This window comes from Mobula hypostoma, chromosome 6 (genome assembly GCF_963921235.1).
Source record: "Mobula hypostoma chromosome 6, sMobHyp1.1, whole genome shotgun sequence".
In the NCBI taxonomy this organism is placed as follows: Eukaryota; Metazoa; Chordata; class Chondrichthyes; order Myliobatiformes; family Myliobatidae; genus Mobula; species Mobula hypostoma.
Window position 1 is genome coordinate 28,265,405 of NC_086102.1, and position 20,034 is coordinate 28,285,438.

Below are 20,034 nucleotides of genomic sequence, written 5' to 3' on the forward strand. Positions count from 1 at the left end.
ACATACTCTAGTGATGTTTCAGTTTGGATTATGTGCTCAAGTCTTTGTCTAAAAGATGTTTAGCACTAATGCTAAATCTGATACTAAAAATCCAGTACATCTTTGATCAAAAAGATACTAAAATTATTTTGCCTTTTTTATCCTTTTGGGATGTCCTTTCAATCCTTTGATTTGTGATGAATGAAAAAATTACATACTGTATTGATATAATTTTTTCATTCATAAAAGCTTCTTTATTTATACTGATAATGTGTTACCTATCCTTAACTCAGTGCCAAGCAACGTGTTATCTGGCTGCCTGAGACAAATGTCAGAATTTCTGTTAGGTATGTAATAACAAAAAAATTTTATAACCTGTTTGCTACTGAGATGATATCTCTAACCAGCTACATACTAAGGTTATCCAGATCATCTGTTATAATATAACCATGTTTGACATGGAGCTACGGTGAATTATATTTGGAGCACATATTTCCACATCCACAACGTTAGTTGATTTTCACTAACTACACCTTTAATTTTTTTTTCATCTTTCAGATTTGATTTCTCAGTTCATGTCTTCTTCTCCATCCTACAAAGCACCAAAATGTTCTAAATTGAATTTCTTGTGTCAGGGAGCACTCAATTCCATTTTGTTTTACCCATTTTTAGTGTATCATATTTCAGAGCATCTGTCCTGGGTCCAGCGTGTAACTCCCATTACAAAGAAGGTATGGCAGCACCTCTACTTTTTTAGGAGTCTATGCAGATTTGGCATGTCATCTAAAACTTTGACAAACTTCTATAGATGTGTGGTGGCAAGTATGCTTACTAGTTGCATCACAGCCTGGTGTAGAGACACTAATGCCCTTGAACGGGGAAAAATCTACAAAAAGTACTGGATACATCCCAGTCCATCACAGGTAAAGCCCTCCCCACTACTGAACACATTTACAAGGAATGCTGTCACAGGAAAGCAGCAATATCATTGAGGACCCCTACTGTCAGGACATGCTCTCTAATTGCTGCTGTACCGGGAAGGGGGTACAGGAACCTTAAGTTCCATACTACCACTAGGTTCAGGAACAGTTATTACCCCTCAACTATCACGCTCTCACCCCAACACTGAACTGGTTCCACAACCTGTGGATTCACTTTTATTGACTCTACAACTCTTGTTTTCGATACTTATTGATTATTTATTAATTTTCTTTTTGTCTTTGCACAGTTTGTTGTCTTTTGCACATTGGTTGTTTATTGGTTTCTGTGTGTGCTTTTTCATTGATTCTATTATGTTTCTTAGTATTTACTATGAATTCCCACAAGAAAATGAATATCAGGGTTGTATATGGTGCATGTATGTACTTTGATAAAAATTTTACTTAGAACTTTGCACACTTCTGATGTGGCTTTTCTGCCACACTCCTATTTGTTTCCTCTTGAACTTCTTGCCTTTCTAATCCTTGTAGTATCATTTATTTTAATTAGTTTTTTTGATCATTTTGTCTCTAATGTTAATTGCTTAGGAACCAATATGGGCAAAGATTATTTTTATTTTTAATGACAATGATCTGAAAACTACGTTGGCAGTTTCTTGCTCTCTGACTTAGAACTTTGTTTTGCTTCCTACAGCATCAGCTGAGAAGGAGTCTATCAAAAGCATGTATGCCAAGCTCCTTGATGCTTATGGCCTTTTGGGTGTTTTGAGGTTGAATCTAGGTAAGTAGCCTAAATGACTTGGTTGAATCTTAGTAAGTAACTGTGATTGTGAATAGAAATTTAGTTATAGGTAGTTTCAATATTGCTGCAATGACACTTAGTCTTTAACAAATGTTATTGAGTCTTAGGTAAGCTGTTCTGCTTTTATCTATCATCTGGAATGTTTGATGATTTAATTTGAAAAAATTCCAACTGGCTTGACTTGAGTTGTGTACGGCCAATGAAGTTTTCAGATGCAGCTATTTTCTTGTTTACAGTCATGCGTCTCTTTTTCGTAGATGACAATATGTTGCATTACCTTGTGCTGGTAACTGGCTGTATGTCAGTGGGAAAGATACAAGACTCTGAAGTCTTCAGAGTCACTTCTACTGAGTTCATTTCTCTTCGAAACGAGCCTTTGGATGAGGAACGCATCTCTGAAGTACGAAAAGTGTTGAATTCTGGAAGCTTCTACTTTGCTTGGTCCTCCAGTGGTGTTAGTCTGGACTTGAGCTTGAATGCTCATCGTAGAATGCAAGAACATACAACGGATAATCGTTTCTTTTGGTGAGTTGGCTGTTGTGTTGTTCTATAAAACTAAAGCAGCATAACATCATAATAAAGATTGCGTTGGAGGTAATGGAACCCAGAGCTTCAAACATGCCAAGCACAGGCTTTACCACCCAACTGCATAGTAGTGAAATAAAGCATGGCTGTTAGTGGCAGCTGAGAAAGGAACAGTAGAATAAGTTAATGATTACTTCCAAATTCTTGTTAACTGGGAACAAAGGTCAGGTACAAGTCTGGAGATTCATTCCTTGCTTTGCCAAAACCATCATTTGTTTTATCATTTGTGTACAATTTAATGGGTTTGAAATGTATTCCTCCTTGTCCTCCACCAAAAATCACCATCAATGTCTTCCATTTACTGCATTTTCAACCACAATTATCGGACCTGGTTTGTCTTTAGTGAAACAAGACTCCATCCTTCCCGATTCTCTGTCTTCTAAACCCGTTAGTCCCAGGACTTGAAAATACTCTGAGAATTTATTTTCTTATCCACTGATACAGTCAATTTATGAAGATAGTGGACTGCAAAGGAAAAAAAAATATTATAGCAGAGTAGAAGTTGTCTTATCCCAGCTCCCATCCATTGTCCTGCACCCTCTTTTATCACAAATCTAAAAGACAGAGCTTGACTTCAACTATACTTTCTACCTTTGGTACAAATATTTGCTTGGAAAAATGTTGAGATAGGTTAAACAAAACAGTACATTGAAATATTTCAAACCTTAGCATTACCTAACTTTAGATTTTATTATTGGGCAATTAATATTCGACATATGAAATTCTGGTTACTTGACCAGGATATACTATCCATTCCTAAATGGGTAGCATTGGAATTACAATCTGTTCAGGGTTTTACACTTGGCTCTATTTTAGGTTCCTCTCTTCCTTTTGATTTGAAACGCCTTAAACAGATGTCTAACCCGATAGTTAAATATACCTTACGTATTTGGTTTTAATTCAGAAAATTTTTTGATCTTAATCAATTTGGGTTAGCGATTCCTATTTTAGGTAACATATTTTTTCCTCCCTCTTTTACGGATCGTGCTTTTCAAATTTGGAAGACTAAGGGTATTTCACGGTTTTTGGATTTGTTTTTAGATGGTTCCCTTATGTCTTTTGAACAATTATCTAATAAATATAACTTATCAAGAATACATTTTTTTAGGTATCTACAAGTTAGAAATTTCCTAAGTACTATACTTCCTTCCTTTCCAATGCTTCCTCCTACATACATTTTAGATACTATAATTAACCTTAATCCATGTCAGAAAGGTGCATCGGCTATGATTTATAATATTATTATGAAACTTAGGAAAGCTCCATTTGATAAGATTAGGGTAGATTGGGAACAGGAATTGGGGTTTATCATTTCCGTGGATGACTGGGGGCAGATTTTACAATTAGTCAATACTTCCTCTATCTGTGCTAAACATTCCCTAATTCAATTTAAAGTTGTTCATGGAGCACATATGTCCAAAGATAAGTTTGCGCGCTTTTATTCTCATATTAATCCATTTTGTGATAGATGTCCTGGGCAGATAGCCTCTTTAACTCATATGTTTTGGTTTTGCCCTACTCTGGAAACTTTTTGGAGAGACATTTTTAATATTATCTCCAAGGTATTGAATATAGATATCTCTCCTCACCCTATTACTGCTATCTTTGGACTACCTAAAATTTCCAGTAATCTTTCCCCTTCAGCCCGTAGAATGATTGCATTTCTTACTTTAATGGCGTAAAGATGTATCTTACAACATTGGAAAGAGCTTAATGCTCCAACTACCTTTTTTTGGTTTTCTCAGACGATATTATGCTTGAATTTGGAGAAAATTAGAAGCAATCTTTATGACTCCTCATTTAAATTTGAACAGACCTGGAGATCTTTTATTCAATATTTTCATTTAATGTAATATATACCCTTCTTGTTTTTTTTTACTGTTTTTAATGGAGGTCGGGATTGAGGATGCGATTTTAAGTTTTTTAACTCTGTTTGGTTTCAAGTTAGCCCATTGCTTTGCTTTGCTTTTAGTTAGTTGCACGGTGGGTTTTTTTTTGGGGTTTTTTTTTTCCTTTTCTCTATTGATATATATATAAAAATTAGTATACTATTATGTTACCTTGGTATGTCATGTTTAAATTCAATTGTAGTTTTTTTTGTATTAATATCTTCTGTAATTTTATTATATTCTAACAGTGTATTAGTGCCTATATGGCTTACCTTTTTGTATACTTATTCAATAAAAAGATTTAAAAGAAATATTTCAAACCGTAATGTATTTATTTTTAATTGGGTGTCATGCCATTTATCTTAATCCAAACTATGATAACATTTAAGTTGCTGATTTAGCCTAGTTTCTTGCAAAGTCAGCTTTCCTGGACCCTTTGAAAGTAATCTGTAGAACTCTGTTTGAAAGCCACTGATCTATAATACCTGGTCCATGTCCTTTCAAATAACTGTAAAACTTAAATGTATTTTATTATATAAAAATGCAAGATATATTTGCATTTGCTAATTTATCCTTTGTGTTTAAAACCTATGATTTTCACAGTATGATTTCCAGGCAAAGTTAGAATGATGTAAATTTTAAGTAGCAAGAAACCCATGGAAAGATATGTGTTGCACTATACTCTTTATCCCATTAGTTCTAAGATGCATTTTTAGAATTAAATGCTTTTCTAATATTTTGCTCTAGAATTATCACACCTAATCAAAAAAAATTATCTTCATAAATTCGTCTTTTATATCCTTTAGGAACCAGGCATTGCACTTGCACTTGAAGCATTATGATGTGAATTGTGATGAATGGGTATTGAGACTTATGTGTGGAGGAGTGGAAATTAGGACCATCTATGCTGCTCACAAACAAGCGAAAGCTTGTTTAATTTCACGTCTCAGCTGTGAAAGAGCTGGAACAAGATTTAACGTGCGGGGAACTAATGATGACGGACAAGTAGCTAACTTTGTTGAAACAGAACAGGTACAATACTTATTGAGGTGTTCCTTTCTTTTGATGGTCCTTGTTTGAGGTGTAGCGTGCTATTTCGTGGCAGACAAAATAACCCATCATTTTCACAGGAAAAATAAAGAATTTGTAAAACTATAAAGATACAAATGTATAAAAATAATCTGATTTATGAACATGATTGTAAACTATATAACAGTTGTGACTAAAGGTGATCAGATCTTGCTCCGTGTTTTCAGAGCTGTACTGTTTTAGAATATATCACAACCATTCACCCAGATTAAATTTGTGGTGAGATCTCAAATTAATAATTTGAAGATGTTGAGCTGGTCATTAGAACTTCCCTCCTCCCCTCCCCATAACATTACAAATATGATAAACTTTTATTTATTTATTGACATACAGCACAGAGTAGGCCGTTCTGGCCCTTCGATACGCGATGCCCAGCAATTCCCCAATTTAACCCTAGCCTAATCACGGGACAATTTATAATGACCAATTAACCTACCAACCAGTATGCCTTTGGACTGTGGGAGGGAACTGGAGTACCCAAAGGAAACCCACGCAGTTACTGGGAAACCCATGCTACACCTCCAAGATGTACAAACTCTTTAAGCAAATCCTTGCCGCTCATGATCTTAAACTAAACTGCAGGGAGTGGGGATTTCTTTTCCTCATGTAATGTTCTGCTCTGGATTACTTTGCTAAAAATATATTAGCATTTTAAACGTATTAGCATTAGCAGAAAAAGGTTACTCAGTGCAACCTGCAACCTGCCTACGCTAGTGTTGATTCTCCACACAAGACTCCATCTGCCCTTCTTCACCTAATCCACTACCAGACTGATTTAGGGAGTGAGAAGGTCCTTCTATGAGGAGAGAGTAAATAAAATAGGTTTACATTCAATATAATATATCTGTCCTATTATTCAGAAATCTGAATGGTTCAATGTTTGGCTCTCTGGATGATGTATCACAATTCCCTTTAAGAAGCTGATTTCTTTGCTTCCTTTAACTCAGTGGATTCACTGGAAAAATTGTTGTCCTGCAAAGTCATTTCTAAAAATCAAAGTGAATTAAAATGTTGTTGTGTGATTAGGATGAACATCCATCAATGTCCTGCGCATTCTGAAGCTTTACTGTATATTAAAATGTATAAAATTCTTCAGTGAACTTGGGGCTAGTATAGAATATCATAGACAATGAGATGGCATGGAGAAGAAGTAAAATTCCTTCATTTGAGTAAGCTGTAATCCTTTGGACTTTGCCATTTTGCTGAGCCTATTGAATAGTATATAACTACACTGATAGATTTTGTATGTTGAGAGAATCAAGGGGCATAGAAGGAAATCAGAGTTAATTAGTTCAGTGCAACACATACAAAACGCTGGAGGAATTCAGCAGGTCCTGACTTGCTGAGTTCCCCCAGCATTTTGTGTGCGTTACTCTGGATTTGCAACACCTGCAGAAACTCCTGTAATTTTGATTAGCTCAGTACTATTTTACTGAATCTCCTAATTACTCATCTGGGTTTGTAGATTGCCTTAAGGTCAAATCTATCAATTAAGCATTCCTTGAATAAATACATTTCTCTGATTCTTTGTTGGACAAGGAACGTCTTATTGATTTATGGCCACAACACTAAATTTCTTTCAAAAATGGAAATTTTGTTTCTTATCCACATGATCAAATTGCTTCACAATTTTAAAGGCTTCTGTTGAGACAATCGTTGCATTCACTTTATTCTAAAGTGAATAACAACCTGTTCATCCTTTCCTTAAAGCTCTGTTCTAGAGTCATGCTTAAGAATTTTTTTTTTGCACCTTCTTCAGTGCCTCTTTATTTCCCAATCCTGGAGGATTTGGTTACAGGGATGTAGTTTCTGAAATTGTCAGGGTGGGTTTATAAGAATCTGCACACCTCCCCCCCCCCCCCAGCTAATATGATCTGTATTCCATTTCCCTCATCTCCCTTTTTTCCACTGTTCCTGGTTCTGTAATACAAGTAATAATAAGCATATAACAGGGAAGGCAATATCAGATTTAACCATAAATTGAATATTTTCATCTAGTGATGTAATGAACATGTTGGAGATTTCTTTTAAAAATCCCGGGAATACACAATAGCTCAGCTAACATCTGAAAGGAACAAAATATTCAATGTCAGTGATCCTTCATTAAAACTGAAAGGTCACCAATTGAAGCAAACTTTTCTGCATATGTTATGTGTATGTGGCTTAATTGAGAACTTCCAGCATTTTCTGTTAATTATATATACATTTATCTGTGCCTTTTTTTATTTGTCATGAAATGTTTATTTTAAGAGGCTCTGTACAAATGATGAAAAAGTCATCATTGGTGTTTTTAGCTTAACTCCAATCAGTAATGCTTTACTTTTATTTTCCGAAGGTGATATTCTTGGATGATTGTGTGTCTTCTTTTATTCAAATCCGTGGTTCCATTCCTTTGTTCTGGGAGCAACCGGGCCTTCAGGTTGGCCTTTTAAAATTTCATTATAATTCACATTTGTAGTCTACATTTTTCTGCTATGAATTCAGAGGACATTTTGGTTTTCTGCCAGTACTGGGTTATGACTTGTATCAACATATTTGCTTTCATTCCCATCTAATGGTTTTTGATACTACCTGATTTAAATTTAATGTTACAGTAAGAGGCCATTATTATGTCAAAGGATGTGTTTACTAATAGACATTCTACTACTGTAGAAAAGATGGATGTAATTAATTCCAAGTAATGGGTTTCACTAGTATGACTTAGTATCTTGCCGTTCTTTCTACATTTTTAGAGAAAAATGTTGATTATTGTTTTAGTTTATTTCTTCTTGTTTCTCTTTGTTTTTCTGGACCCTTTGTCAGTGTCTCTTGGATGAGCTTTATCTTTGAATGCTGACAACATGCCTGACTTTAGTAAACATTATAGCTTAATCTCAATGATGAATGTGTATTTTGCGAGGTTTCCCTTTCTCCCATCTCTAACCCATGGACATTATCTGATCATAATATCCTCGCTACTGCTCCGGCAGAGATCATCCATTGCCATAGATGTGTACATCATTGTTTGTAGAAGTGAATATTTAAAACCATCGTGTTTTGGTAAATAGTTGTAATATTAACATTGAATGTTGCTAAATGTGATTTGCTTTGAAGTGACCCGTGTTTACTGCTAGCATCGCTTAATTACTGCAGTGATCACTAGAATTTAAACCCAATAATGGCCTGTTAAAAAATATCAAGATTGAAATTAAAGTAGTGGTGTACCAAAAATACGTTGGTTATTCGATAGCCAGATTTCAAAAGACGTAACTATTTTTACTGTCATTTTTCTTTTACTTAGATAAAAATGTATTCAACTTAACATTTATTTAATTCGCACATTTTTTTTGCTAATCAACTTTCTTTCAGCAATTTCCATTGAATATTTATTAACTATCATTCATGCTGTGTGCTTTAGGTTGGGTCCCATCGTGTTCGGATGTCCAGGGGGTTTGAAGCCAATGCACCAGCTTTTGACAGGTATTGCAGTTGCATTTAGCAGTAATTACTACTATCAGTTGAGCAATAGTAACAATTAATGTTTTTCAAAAACAATTGCTTGCTTTAGAATGTGTATTGATTATTAGTCTTTCAGATCTCCATTTCCCAAAATATACCTACTAAATTTTTGCAGACATTTTAGAACACTGAAAAAGCTATATGGGAAGCAAACTATAATCAATTTACTAGGAATGAAAGAAGGAGAGCACATGCTTAGTAAAGCATTCCAGGTAAGTGACTAAACTTGATGTAAAAATAAGTTTCTCAATGCTCCAATTTTCAGGAAATTAAATGTTCTTTGGTATCTCAGTTCAAAATCTTCAAATGAAATTTGAAAACATTTATGCTGCTTCCTTAAATACCTTCATTTTAAATGGTGACCTTAAATATGTGTATTTCAAGGAAAAATTTGACCTGCTCTCAAGCCTGTTGAACACATTTATTTAATTCTCTCCTGAAATCTTTCTGGTTTCCCAAAGTTTCTTGCAATAAATTATAAACAGTGTTTACGGTTCCATTGTGTCATTTGATTGGCAAGGAATACTTGATCTATTTTGATTAGTAGGAGATCTTTGATTGGCTTCTGTTGAGTTACCAAATCTCTGTAATATAAACAAAAGTCAGGAAAAAAATCTTTGTGTCTTTGTGAAAAACCTGCCTGTGTCCGAACACCTTGTGATATATATTCAGCTCAGACAGGAATGAAGAAGCAGCAAAAACAAATGAGTGGTCCCTTTCACACACTTTGTGATTTTCCATGGATGTTAGTACAGATGAAATGCAATTACTCTGTTTGGGTACGGTTGTCTATTTTGAGGTTCAGCTCCAGACAAATCTATATGGCTTATTTCGCAACTTTTGCAGGAGGTTTTTTTTACTATTCACATAATGTCAATCTATTTGGACATTAAGTGAGAATGCAGTTGGGCTACTTATTGTGTTAACCTGGTGATTAATGTATAGATTAATAGGAGATTTGAACTAATTAGCTGAAATGCATTGTGCGTCTAGGAAAATAATTTGTTTTGAGAGGACAGGAAATGAAAAGGATTTATCTTTGATAGCAACCCACACAAAAGGCTAGAGGAACTCAGCAGGTCAGGCAGCATCTATGGAAATGAATAAACAGTTGACGTCTTGGGCTGGGATCCTTCTTCAGGACTGGAAAGGAAGGTGGAAGATGCCAGAATAAAGAAGTGCGGGGAGGGGAAGGAGGACTAGCAGGAAGGTGATGGATGAAGCCAGGTGGGTGGAAAGATAAAGGGCTGGAGATGAAGAAATATCTTCTGCTTTTGGATGACCTCGGTTAGTATTAAACACCTTCCTATGTTTTGGTTTTCTTCTCTTCTGATGTTAAATAAAAAGTGTGCACCATTCTACAAACTTTAATTTATTTTTTTGCTAGAGTCATTTGAAGGCATCGGAACATGCTGCAGATGTTCCAATGGTGAATTTTGACTACCACCAGCAGGTAAAGGGTGGAAAGACAGACAGACTTATAACTGTGCTGAAACACAAACTAGAGACATTTCTGGAAGAATGTGACTTTTTTTATTGTGATTCCCGTGGTGTTCAGAGGTGAGCTCATTTTACCATTGAAGTTTGAGTTAGTATTTCTGAAAGGGATATTAAACCAATTTAATTTGAGCATAAGATGTTTTCCCACAGGTGCCAGACTGGTGCTATCAGAACCAATTGTCTTGATTGCCTAGACAGAACAAACAGTGTGCAAGCTTTCTTTGGATTGGAGGTATGTTTCAAGTTGTGGTTGCTTATTCTTCTAATATATTCCATTAAATAAGTATAACTACAAGTTTTCTTAGTTTCTGTCACTAAATGCTTCACTTCAGACCCAGGATGCTATTGCAGCAGAAACAGTTAACTGCTAGGTGGAGAATTTGTAGAGTATTCTGTACCTCACATGGAGGAACTCAGCAGGTCAGGCAGCATCCGTGGAAAAGATCGGTCGACGTTTCGGGCCGGAACCCTTCGTCAGGACTGTAGGGGGAAGGGGCAGAGGCCCTATAAAGAAGGTGGGGGGAGGGTGGGAAGGAGAAGGCTGGTAGGTTCCAGGTGAAACTCTATTGGGGGTATTCTATAGGCCCCCTGGTAACAGCAGAGATACAGTGGAGCAGATTGGGAGGCAGATTTTGGAAAGGTGCAAAAATAACAGGGTTGTTATCATGGGTGACTTTAACTTCCCTAATATTGATTGGCACTTGATTAGTTCCAAGGGTTTAGATGGGGCAGAGATGGTTAAGTGTGTCCAGGACGGATTCCTGTCACAGTATGTGGACAGGCCGACCAGGGGGAATGCCATACTAGATCTAGTACTAGGTAATGAACCGGGTCAGGTCACAGATCTCTCAGTGGTGAGCATCTGGGGGACAGTGACCACCGCTCCCTGCCCTTCAGCATTATCATGGAAAAGGATAGAATCAGAGAGGACAGGAAAATTTTTAATTGGGGAAAGGCAAATTATGAGGCTATAAGGCTAGAACTTGCGGGTGTGAATTGGGATGATGTTTTTGCAGAGAGATGTACTGTGGACATGTGGTCGATGTTTAGAGATCTCTTGCAGGATGTTAGGGATAAATTTGTCCCGGTGAGGAAGATAAAGAATGGTAGGGTGAAGGAACCATGGGTGACAAGTGAGGTGGAAAATCTAGTCAGGTGGAAGGAGGCAGCATACATGAGGTTTAGGAAGCAAGGATCAGATGGCTCTATTGAGAAATATAGGGAAGCAATAAAGGAGCTTAAGAAAGGGCTGAGAAGAGCAAGAAGGGGGCATGAGAAGGCCTTGGCGAGTAGGGTAAAGGAAAACCCCAAGGCATTCTTCAATTATATGAAGAAAAAAAGGATGACAGGAGTGAAGGTAGGACCGATTAGAGATAAAGGTGGGAAGATGTGCCTGGAGGCTGTGGAAGTGAGCGAGGTCCTCAATGAATACTTCTCTTCGGTATTCACCAATGAGAGGGAACTTGATGATGGTGAGGACAATATGAGTGAGGTTGATGTTCTGGAGCATGTTGATATTAAGGGAGAAGAGGTGTTGGAGTTGTTAAAATACATTAGGACAGATAAGTCCCCGGGGCCTGATGGAATGTTCCCCACACTGCTCCATGAGGCAAGAGAAGAGATTGCTAAGCCTCTGTCTAGGATCTTTATGTCCTCGTTGTCCACGGGAATGGTACCGGAGGATTGGAGGGAGGCGAATGTTGTCCCCTTGTTCCAAAAAGGTAGTAGGGATAGTCCGGGTAATTATAGACCAGCGAGCCTTACGTCTGTGGTGGGAAAGCTGTTGGAAAAGATTCTTAGAGATAGGATCTATGGGCATTTAGAGAATCATGGTCTGATCAGGGACAGTCAGCATGGCTTTGTGAAGGGCAGATCGTGTCTAACAAGCCTGATAGAGTTCTTTGAGGAGGTGACCAGGCATAGATGAGGGTAGTGCAGTGGATGTGATCTATATGGATTTTAGTAAGGCATTTGACAAGGTTCCACATGGTAGGCTTATTCAGAAAGTTAGAAGGCATGGGATCCAGGGAAGTTTGGCCAGGTGGATTTAGAATTGGCTTGCCTGTAGAAGGCAGAGGGTGGTGGTGGAGGGAGTACATTCAGATTGGAGGATTGTGACTCGTGGTGTCCCACAAGGATCTGTTCTGGGACCTCTACTTTTCGTGATTTTTATTAACGACCTGGATGTAGAGGTAGAGGGGTGGGTTGGCAAGTTTGCAGATGACACAAAGCTTGATGGTGTTGTAGATAGTGTAGGGGATTGTCAAAGATTGCAGAGAGACATTGATAGAATGCAGAAGTGGGCTGAGAAGTGGCAGATGGAGTTCAACCTGGAGAAGTGTGAGGTGGTACACTTTGGAAGGACAAACTCCAAGGCAGAGTACAAAGTAAATGGCAGGATACTTGGTAGTGTGGAGGAGCAGAGGGATCTCGGGGTACATGTCCACAGATCCCTGAAAGTTGCCTCACAGGTGGATAGGATAGTTAAGAAAGCTTATGGGGTGTTAGCTTTCATAAGTCGAGGGATAGAGTTTAAGAGTCGCGATGTAATGATGCAGCTCTATAAAACTCTGGTTAGGCCACACTTGGAGTACTGTGTCCAGTTCTGGTCACCTTACTATAGGAAGGATGTGGACGCATTGGAAAGGGTACAGAGGAGATTTACCAGGATGCTGCCTAGTTTAGATAGTATACATTATGATCAGAGATTAAGGGAGCTAGGGCTTTACTCTTTGGAGAAAAGGAGGATGAGAGGAGACATGATAGAGATGTACAAGATAATAAGAGGAATAGATAGAGTGGATAGCCAGCGCCTCTTCCCCAGGGCACCACTGCTCAATACAAGAGGACATGCCTTTAAGGTAAGGGGTGGGAAGTTCAAGGGGGATATTAGAGGAAGGTTTTTTACTCAGAGAGTGGTTGGTGCGTGGAATGCGCTGCCTGAGTCAGTGGTGGAGGCAGATACACTAGTGAAGTTTAGAGACTACTAGACAGGTATATGGAGGAATTTAAGGTGGGGGCTTATATGGGAGGCAGGGTTTGAGGGTCGGCACAATATTGTGGGTCGAAGGGCCTGTACTGTGCTGTACTATTCTATGTTTCTATGTTAAAACCAGTAAGGGGAAAGATAAAGGGGTGGGGGAAGGGAGGCAGGGAGGTGATAGGCAGGAAAGGTGAAGAAAGAATAGGGGAAAACACAATGGGTAGTAGAAGGAGGCGGAACCGAGAGGGAGGTGGTAGGTAGCTGGGGGGGGGGCAAAGTGACATAGGGATAGGGGAAGGGAGGGGGAGGGAATTACCGGAAGTTGGAGAATTCTATGTTCATACCAAGGAGCATGTTGTGAGTGTTGCTTTGACCCCAGCATCTGCAGATTATTTTGTGTTTACTGTACCTGAAATCATTGTGGTTATTTCTTAAATGTTCTCTGAAATGGGCTAGTAAACCACTCAGTTCAGAGTCCCAGTTTGTGGTGGATAATAAATTTAGGCCTTGTGAATAAATAAATTATGTAATTATTTGGCAAAATCCAGTATTTTGTGGTTGAGTCTATAACCAATAGCACAGAATCTAAACTGCTACAGATTTTATTATTTGATATTTGCATGACCCAAATCAAGGGTGGTAATCTCAGGATTGCTACCTGTGCTAGGTGCCAGTGAGGGTAGGAATAGGATGCTCTGGAAGAGGAACAAGTGGCTGAAGAACTGGTGTAGGGGGCAGGGTTTCAGATTTCAGGATCATTGGGACCTCTTCTGGGGCAGGTGGGACCTGTACAAGAGAGACGGGTTACACTTGAACCACAGGGGGACCAATATCCTTTCAGGGAGGTTTGTTAGTGCTATTGGGGAGGCTTTAAACTGGATTTGCAGGGGGATGGGAACCAAGAGTGCCAGAGCTGACAGTGTGGCTGGGGTGAAAATAAATGATATTGAAAGTTTAAGCAAATCCGCTGATAGAAAGGTTGTGAGTGGTGGTAAAAATCTTCTGAGGTGTATATATTTCAATGCTAGGAGTATTGCGGGGAAGGCGGATGAGTTGAGGGCATGGATTGACACGTGGAATTATGATGTTGTAGCAATTAGTGAAACTTGGCTACAGGAGGGGCAGGACTGGCAGCTTAATATTCTGGGGTTCAGATGTTTCAGATGTGATTGAGGCAGAGGAATGAAAGGTGGGGGAGTAGCATTGCTTGTTAGGGAAAATATTACAGCAGTGCTCAGTCAGGACAGATTAGAGGGCTTGTCTACTGGGTCCTTATGGGTGGAGCTGAGAAACAGGAAAGGTATGGCCACATTAGTGGGATTGTATTACAGACCACCCAATAGTCAACGAGACTTGGAAGAGCAAATCTGCAGAGAGATAGCAGGCAACTGCAAGAAACATAAAGTTGTGGTGGTAGGGGATTTTAATTTTCCATACATTGATTGGGACTCCCATACTGTTAAGGGTCTAGATGGTTTAGAGTTTGTAAAATGTGTTTAGGAAAGTTTTCTAAATCAGTATATAGAGGGACCAACTAGAGGGGATGCAATATTGTATCTCCTGTTAGGAAACGAATTAGGGCAAGTGACAGAAGTCTGTGTAGGGGAGCACTTTGGTTCCAGTGATCATAACACCATTAGTTTCAATTTGATCATGGACAAGGATAGATCTGGTCCTAGGGTTGAGGTTCTGAACTGGAAGAAGGCCAAATTTGAAGAAATGAGAAAGGATCTAAAAAGCGTGGATTGGGACAGGTTGTTCTCTGGCAAAGATGTGATTGGTAGGTGGGAAGCCTTCAAAGGGAAAATTTTGAGAGTGCGGAGTTTGTAAGTTCCTGTCAGGAATAAAGTCAAATTGAATAGGAATAAGGAACCTTGGTTCTCAAGGGATATTGCAACTCTGATAAAGAAGAAGAGGGAGTTGTATGAAATGTAGAGGGAACAGGGGGTAAATCAGGTTTTTGAGGAGTATAAGAAGTGCAAGAAAATAAGAAAGAAATCAGGAGGGCAAAAAGGAGACATGAGGTTGCCTTGGCAGTCAAAGTGAAGGATAATCCAAAGAGCTTTTACAAGTATATTAAGAGCAAAAGGATTGTAAGGGATAAAATTGGTCCTCTTGCAGATCGGAGTGGTCGGCTTTGTGCGGAACCAAAGGAAATGGGGGAGATCTTAAATAGGTTTTTTGCGTCTATATTTACTAAGGAAGCTGGCATGAAATCTATGGAATTGAGGGAATCAAGTAGTGAGACCATGGAAACTGTACAGATTGAAAAGGAGGAGGTGCTTGCTGTCTTGAGGAAAATTAAAGTGGATAAATCCCCGGGACCTGACAGAGTGTTCCCTCGAACCTTGAAGGAGACTAGTGTTGAAATTGCGGGGGCCCTGGCAGAAATATTTAAAATGTCGCTGTCTACGGGTGAAGTGCCGGAGGATTGGAGAGTGGCTCATGTTGTTCCGTTGTTTAAAAAAGGATCGAAAAGTAATCCGGGAAATTATAGGCCGGTGAGTTTAACGTCAGTAGTAGGTAAGTTATTGGAGGGAGTACTAAGAGACAGAATCTACAAGCATTTGGATAGACAGGGGCTTATTAGGGAGAGTCAACATGGCTTTGTGCGTGGTAGGTCATGTTTGACCAATCTGTTGGAGTTTTTCGAGGAGGTTACCAGGAAAGTGGATGAAGGGAAGGCAGTGGATATTGTCTACATGGACTTCTGTAAGTTCTTTGACAAGGTCCCGCATGGGAGGTTAGTTGGGAAAATTCAGTCGCTAGGTATACATGGAGAGGTGGTAAATTGGATTAGACATTGGCTCGATGGAAGAAGCCAGAGAGTGGTGGTAGAGAATTGCTTCTCTGAGTGGAGGCCTGTGACTAGTGGTGTGCCACAGGGATCAGTGCTGGGTCCATTGTTATTTGTCATCTATATCAATGATTTGGATGATAATGTGGTAAATTGGATCAGCAAGTTTGCTGATGATACGAAGATTGGAGGTGTAGTAGACAGTGAGGAAGGTTTTCAGAGCCTGCAGAGGGACTTGGACCATCTGGAAAAATGGGCTGAAAAATGGCAGATGGAGTTTAATACTGACAAGTGTGAGGTATTGCACGTTGGAAGGACAAACCAACGTAGAACATACAGGGTTAATGGTAAGGCACTGAGGAGTGCAGTGGAACAGAGGGATCTGGGAATACAGATACAAAATTCCCTAAAAGTGTCGTCACAGGTAGATAGGGTCGTAAAGAGAGCTCTTGGTACATTGGCCTTTATTAATCAAAGTATTGAGTATAAGAGCTGGAATGTTATGATGAGGTTGTACAAGGCATTGGTGAGGCCGAATCTGGAGTATTGTGTTCAGTTTTGGTCACTAAATTACAGGAAGGATATAAATAAGGTTGAAAGAGTGCAGAGAAGGTTTACAAGGATGTTGCCGGGACTTGAGAAACTCAGTTACAGAGAAAGGTTGAATAGGTTAGGACTTTATTCCCTGGAGCGTAGAAGAATGAGGGGAGATTTGATAGAGGTATATAAAATTATGATGGGTATAGATAGAGTGAATGCAAGCAGGCTTTTTCCACTGAGGCAAGGGGAGAAAAAAACCAGAGGACATGGGTTAAGGGTGAGGGGGGAAAAGTTTAAATGGAACATTAGGGGGGGCTTCTTCACACAGAGAGTGGTGGGAGTATGGAATGAGCTGCCAGATGAGGTGGTAAATGCGGGTTCTTTTTTAACATTTAAGAATAAATTGGACAGATACATGGATGGGAGGTGTATGGAGGGATATGGTCTGTGTGCAGTTCAGTGGGACTAGGCAGAAAATGGTTCGGCACAGCCAAGAAGGGCCAAAGGGCCTGTTTCTGTGCTGTAGTTTCTATGGTTCTATGGTTCTATTACCTGATGTGAGTCTGGAATTGCAATGAAAATTCCGGTATTCATGATAAAAGTTAATAATTTTTTAGATCCTGCACAGTTTTATGAACATGAAGCATAATGTTTTATGATCATGAAATGCAGGGAAGAAGTAAATACTTGTACTGTATTTGTAATGACAACCATTGTACAGCACTGTGCAAAAGTCTTAGGCACCCTAGCTGTATATATGTACCAAAGACTTTTGCACAGTACTGTAATAATTTTATCTATCGCACTGTACTGCTGCCGCAAAACAAAACAAATTTCGTGTCATGTGAGTGATAAACCAGATTCTGATATGGATCTCTGTTGTGGACTGAGAGTGAGAAGGGGGCAGGGAGAGGGGAATCATGGTTGGAAAAAGGGGAAAGGAGAGGGGAGGGGGCAGGAAGCACCAGAGAGACATTCTGTAATGATCAATAAACCAATTGTTTGGAATCAAATAACCTTGCCTGGTGACTCAGGGCTGGGTGTGTCTACAACCACGCCACCACCCCCTCCACCCCGGTACTCCTTCTCTGCCACTTATTTCACACCCCTTCCATGGAGCTTTACCTTCGCCATTTGCGACATCTTTCGCTCCTCCAGATTTACAAAGTCGCTCTCCGCTCCACATTGACAAATACAATACTGTGCAAAGGTCTTAGGCAAGTACGAGGGGTGATTGATAAGTTCGTGGCCTAAGGTAGAAGGAGTCAATTTTAGAAAACCTAGCACATTTATTTTTCAACATAGTCCCCTCCTACATACTTAGTCCTGTGGTCGTGGAGCATACGGATCTTGGACCTCCAGAAAGTGCCCACAGCAGGGGTGGTTGATAAGATCGTGGCCTAAGGTAGAAGGAGATGAGTTATATGGCTCTCGTTACATGCACGTGCAGTTGAACTCTGAGTGATTATGCAGAAAGTTTGAAATTAATAACTCATCTCCTTCTACCTTAAGCCTCGAACTTATCAATCATCCCTGCTGGGCACTTCCTGGAGGTCCAAGATCCATATGCTGCATGACTGCTGGACTAAGTGTGTAGGAGGGGACTGTGTTGAAAAATAAATGTGCTGGGTTTTCTAAAGTTGACTCGTTCTACCTTAGGCCACGAATTTATCAATCACCCCTTGTATATACAGCTAGAGTGCTTAAGTTTATATATTATAAACTTTTGCACAGGACTGTACAATCTCGGATAGCTGCTTAGGAAACTAAAATAGTCTGCAATAATAAATCATGTTAAATGTTTAATTTAAATTGATTTTAAAAATGCATTTTGACTGTTTATGCCTGCCCACATTCTTCTTCCCAACAGATGCTTCACAAGCAGTTAGAAATTCTAGGGCTAGCTGAGAAGCAACAGATGATCACTAGATTTCAGGAAGTCTTTCGTTCCATGTGGTCAATGTGTGGTGATTCAATAAGTAAAATCTATGCTGGAACTGGAGCACTGGAAGGAAAAGCAAAGGTATAGTATAAATTATTGTACTTGGCACTGGAAAATCTAAAAGTAATGAAATTGTGTTACCATTGATTTATACAATAGATTTTTTTCCTAATTATTCTGCAAAAAACTACAGTTTTCTCTGTTTAAAGTAAAAATTGCTTTACATATAACTTGACATCAGACACATTTGGTATTTTAACTTTTTTCAATTTTACCTTTTACTTCACCACATTTTTAACGTAGACACGTATTCTATCTACTTAACAGAATTGTAATTAGGCAAAATGGAAATTGTTTATGATCGGGATATTAGAAGAATTGATCAAAGGCTGGTTCAGACCTTTTCTCGGAGTAAAGTTTCACCAGTAGAGGGAAAGGTTTTGTAGAGAATTCTTAGTTTATTTCCTTTGACTAGCATTTATCCATATTTAAACATGATGTTCATCTATCTGGAATGTGTAGTTTTTTTCATATTTACTGTTCCTTTTCTGTGACATTTGAATCGCATTGTACCCTGTTAGTGAGTAAACAAGATTGTGTATGCATGTGTGTGCACATAATCGTGTAAAAGAGTGGGAGCACAATTTAGAAAGCTGAAGTAATTCACTATGGTGGAGGAATATAAATAAAAAGATCTTCAGTTTATGAAAGGGATGCATTCTGGAAAAACTGTTTTGCTAAGCAAAATTCCATAAATCAGGAATGCCAAATGAAATGTATTAAGAGCCTTTGTGCACAGTGTGATATGCTATTCAGTGGAATAAAAATGATTATATAAATTGGAAAAAATACCTCAAGCCATGTCATTTTAGCAAAAAGTCATAAATTGAACATTTACAAATCAAGCAATTACTACATAGTCAGAAATTAGGAGGGTGAATCTTAATGTGAAAGATGGGGTTCAAGAGCATTGGCTCGTTATTGTATTTGCGGAAGGTTTACGTGAGACTGCATTAATAAGTGATGATGATTTGGCTTCTGTATGAAAGAAAGGATGGTCTTGCCTTAAAGACAGTGTGTCATGGATTCACCAGATTGAATCCTGAGATTAAAGGGTATAATTTGAGGGTAGAGTAGGTGGTCTCAAGGGTTGTAACTTTTTGGAATTCTATATTCCAGAAGCCTGTTAATACCACATATATATTTATATGTTATACTGTATATACATTTTGAGCAGTAATCAAATAATATGAGGATTATATGAGAAAATTGATGAGTTGGCAGATTATTTCTGGTTTTCCGGAATGTTTGAGTAGTCTTCTCAAAGAAAGTTAGGGCTACACCTGGTTTCTCATGCACTTATTTAGCATATTATCTAGTTTATTGAGCCAGGCTTTACAGATGAACTCTTGATCTCCCAATCTAACTTATAATGGCCCTTGCACATATTTGTCTTCCTGCACTGCACTTCCTCTGTAACTGCAACACTATA

At 38.7% G+C, this 20,034-nt stretch overlaps 1 protein-coding gene across 9 annotated transcripts in view; it reads left to right on the forward strand.

The window, feature by feature from the left end:
* synj1 (synaptojanin 1) overlaps positions 1 to 20,034 on the forward strand; it is a 120,140-nt gene that overhangs the window by 19,693 nt on the left and 80,413 nt on the right. For all 9 annotated transcript variants that reach the window (XM_063050469.1, XM_063050474.1, XM_063050475.1 and 6 more), the window contains exons 3-11: positions 1,612 to 1,698; positions 1,977 to 2,244; positions 5,000 to 5,225; positions 7,618 to 7,701; positions 8,680 to 8,741; positions 8,896 to 8,992; positions 10,168 to 10,340; positions 10,431 to 10,512; positions 18,471 to 18,623. In XM_063050469.1, the coding sequence (XP_062906539.1) occupies positions 1,612 to 1,698; positions 1,977 to 2,244; positions 5,000 to 5,225; positions 7,618 to 7,701; positions 8,680 to 8,741; positions 8,896 to 8,992; positions 10,168 to 10,340; positions 10,431 to 10,512; positions 18,471 to 18,623 (1,232 nt within the window). The remainder of the gene's footprint in view (positions 1 to 1,611; positions 1,699 to 1,976; positions 2,245 to 4,999; positions 5,226 to 7,617; positions 7,702 to 8,679; positions 8,742 to 8,895; positions 8,993 to 10,167; positions 10,341 to 10,430; positions 10,513 to 18,470; positions 18,624 to 20,034) is intronic.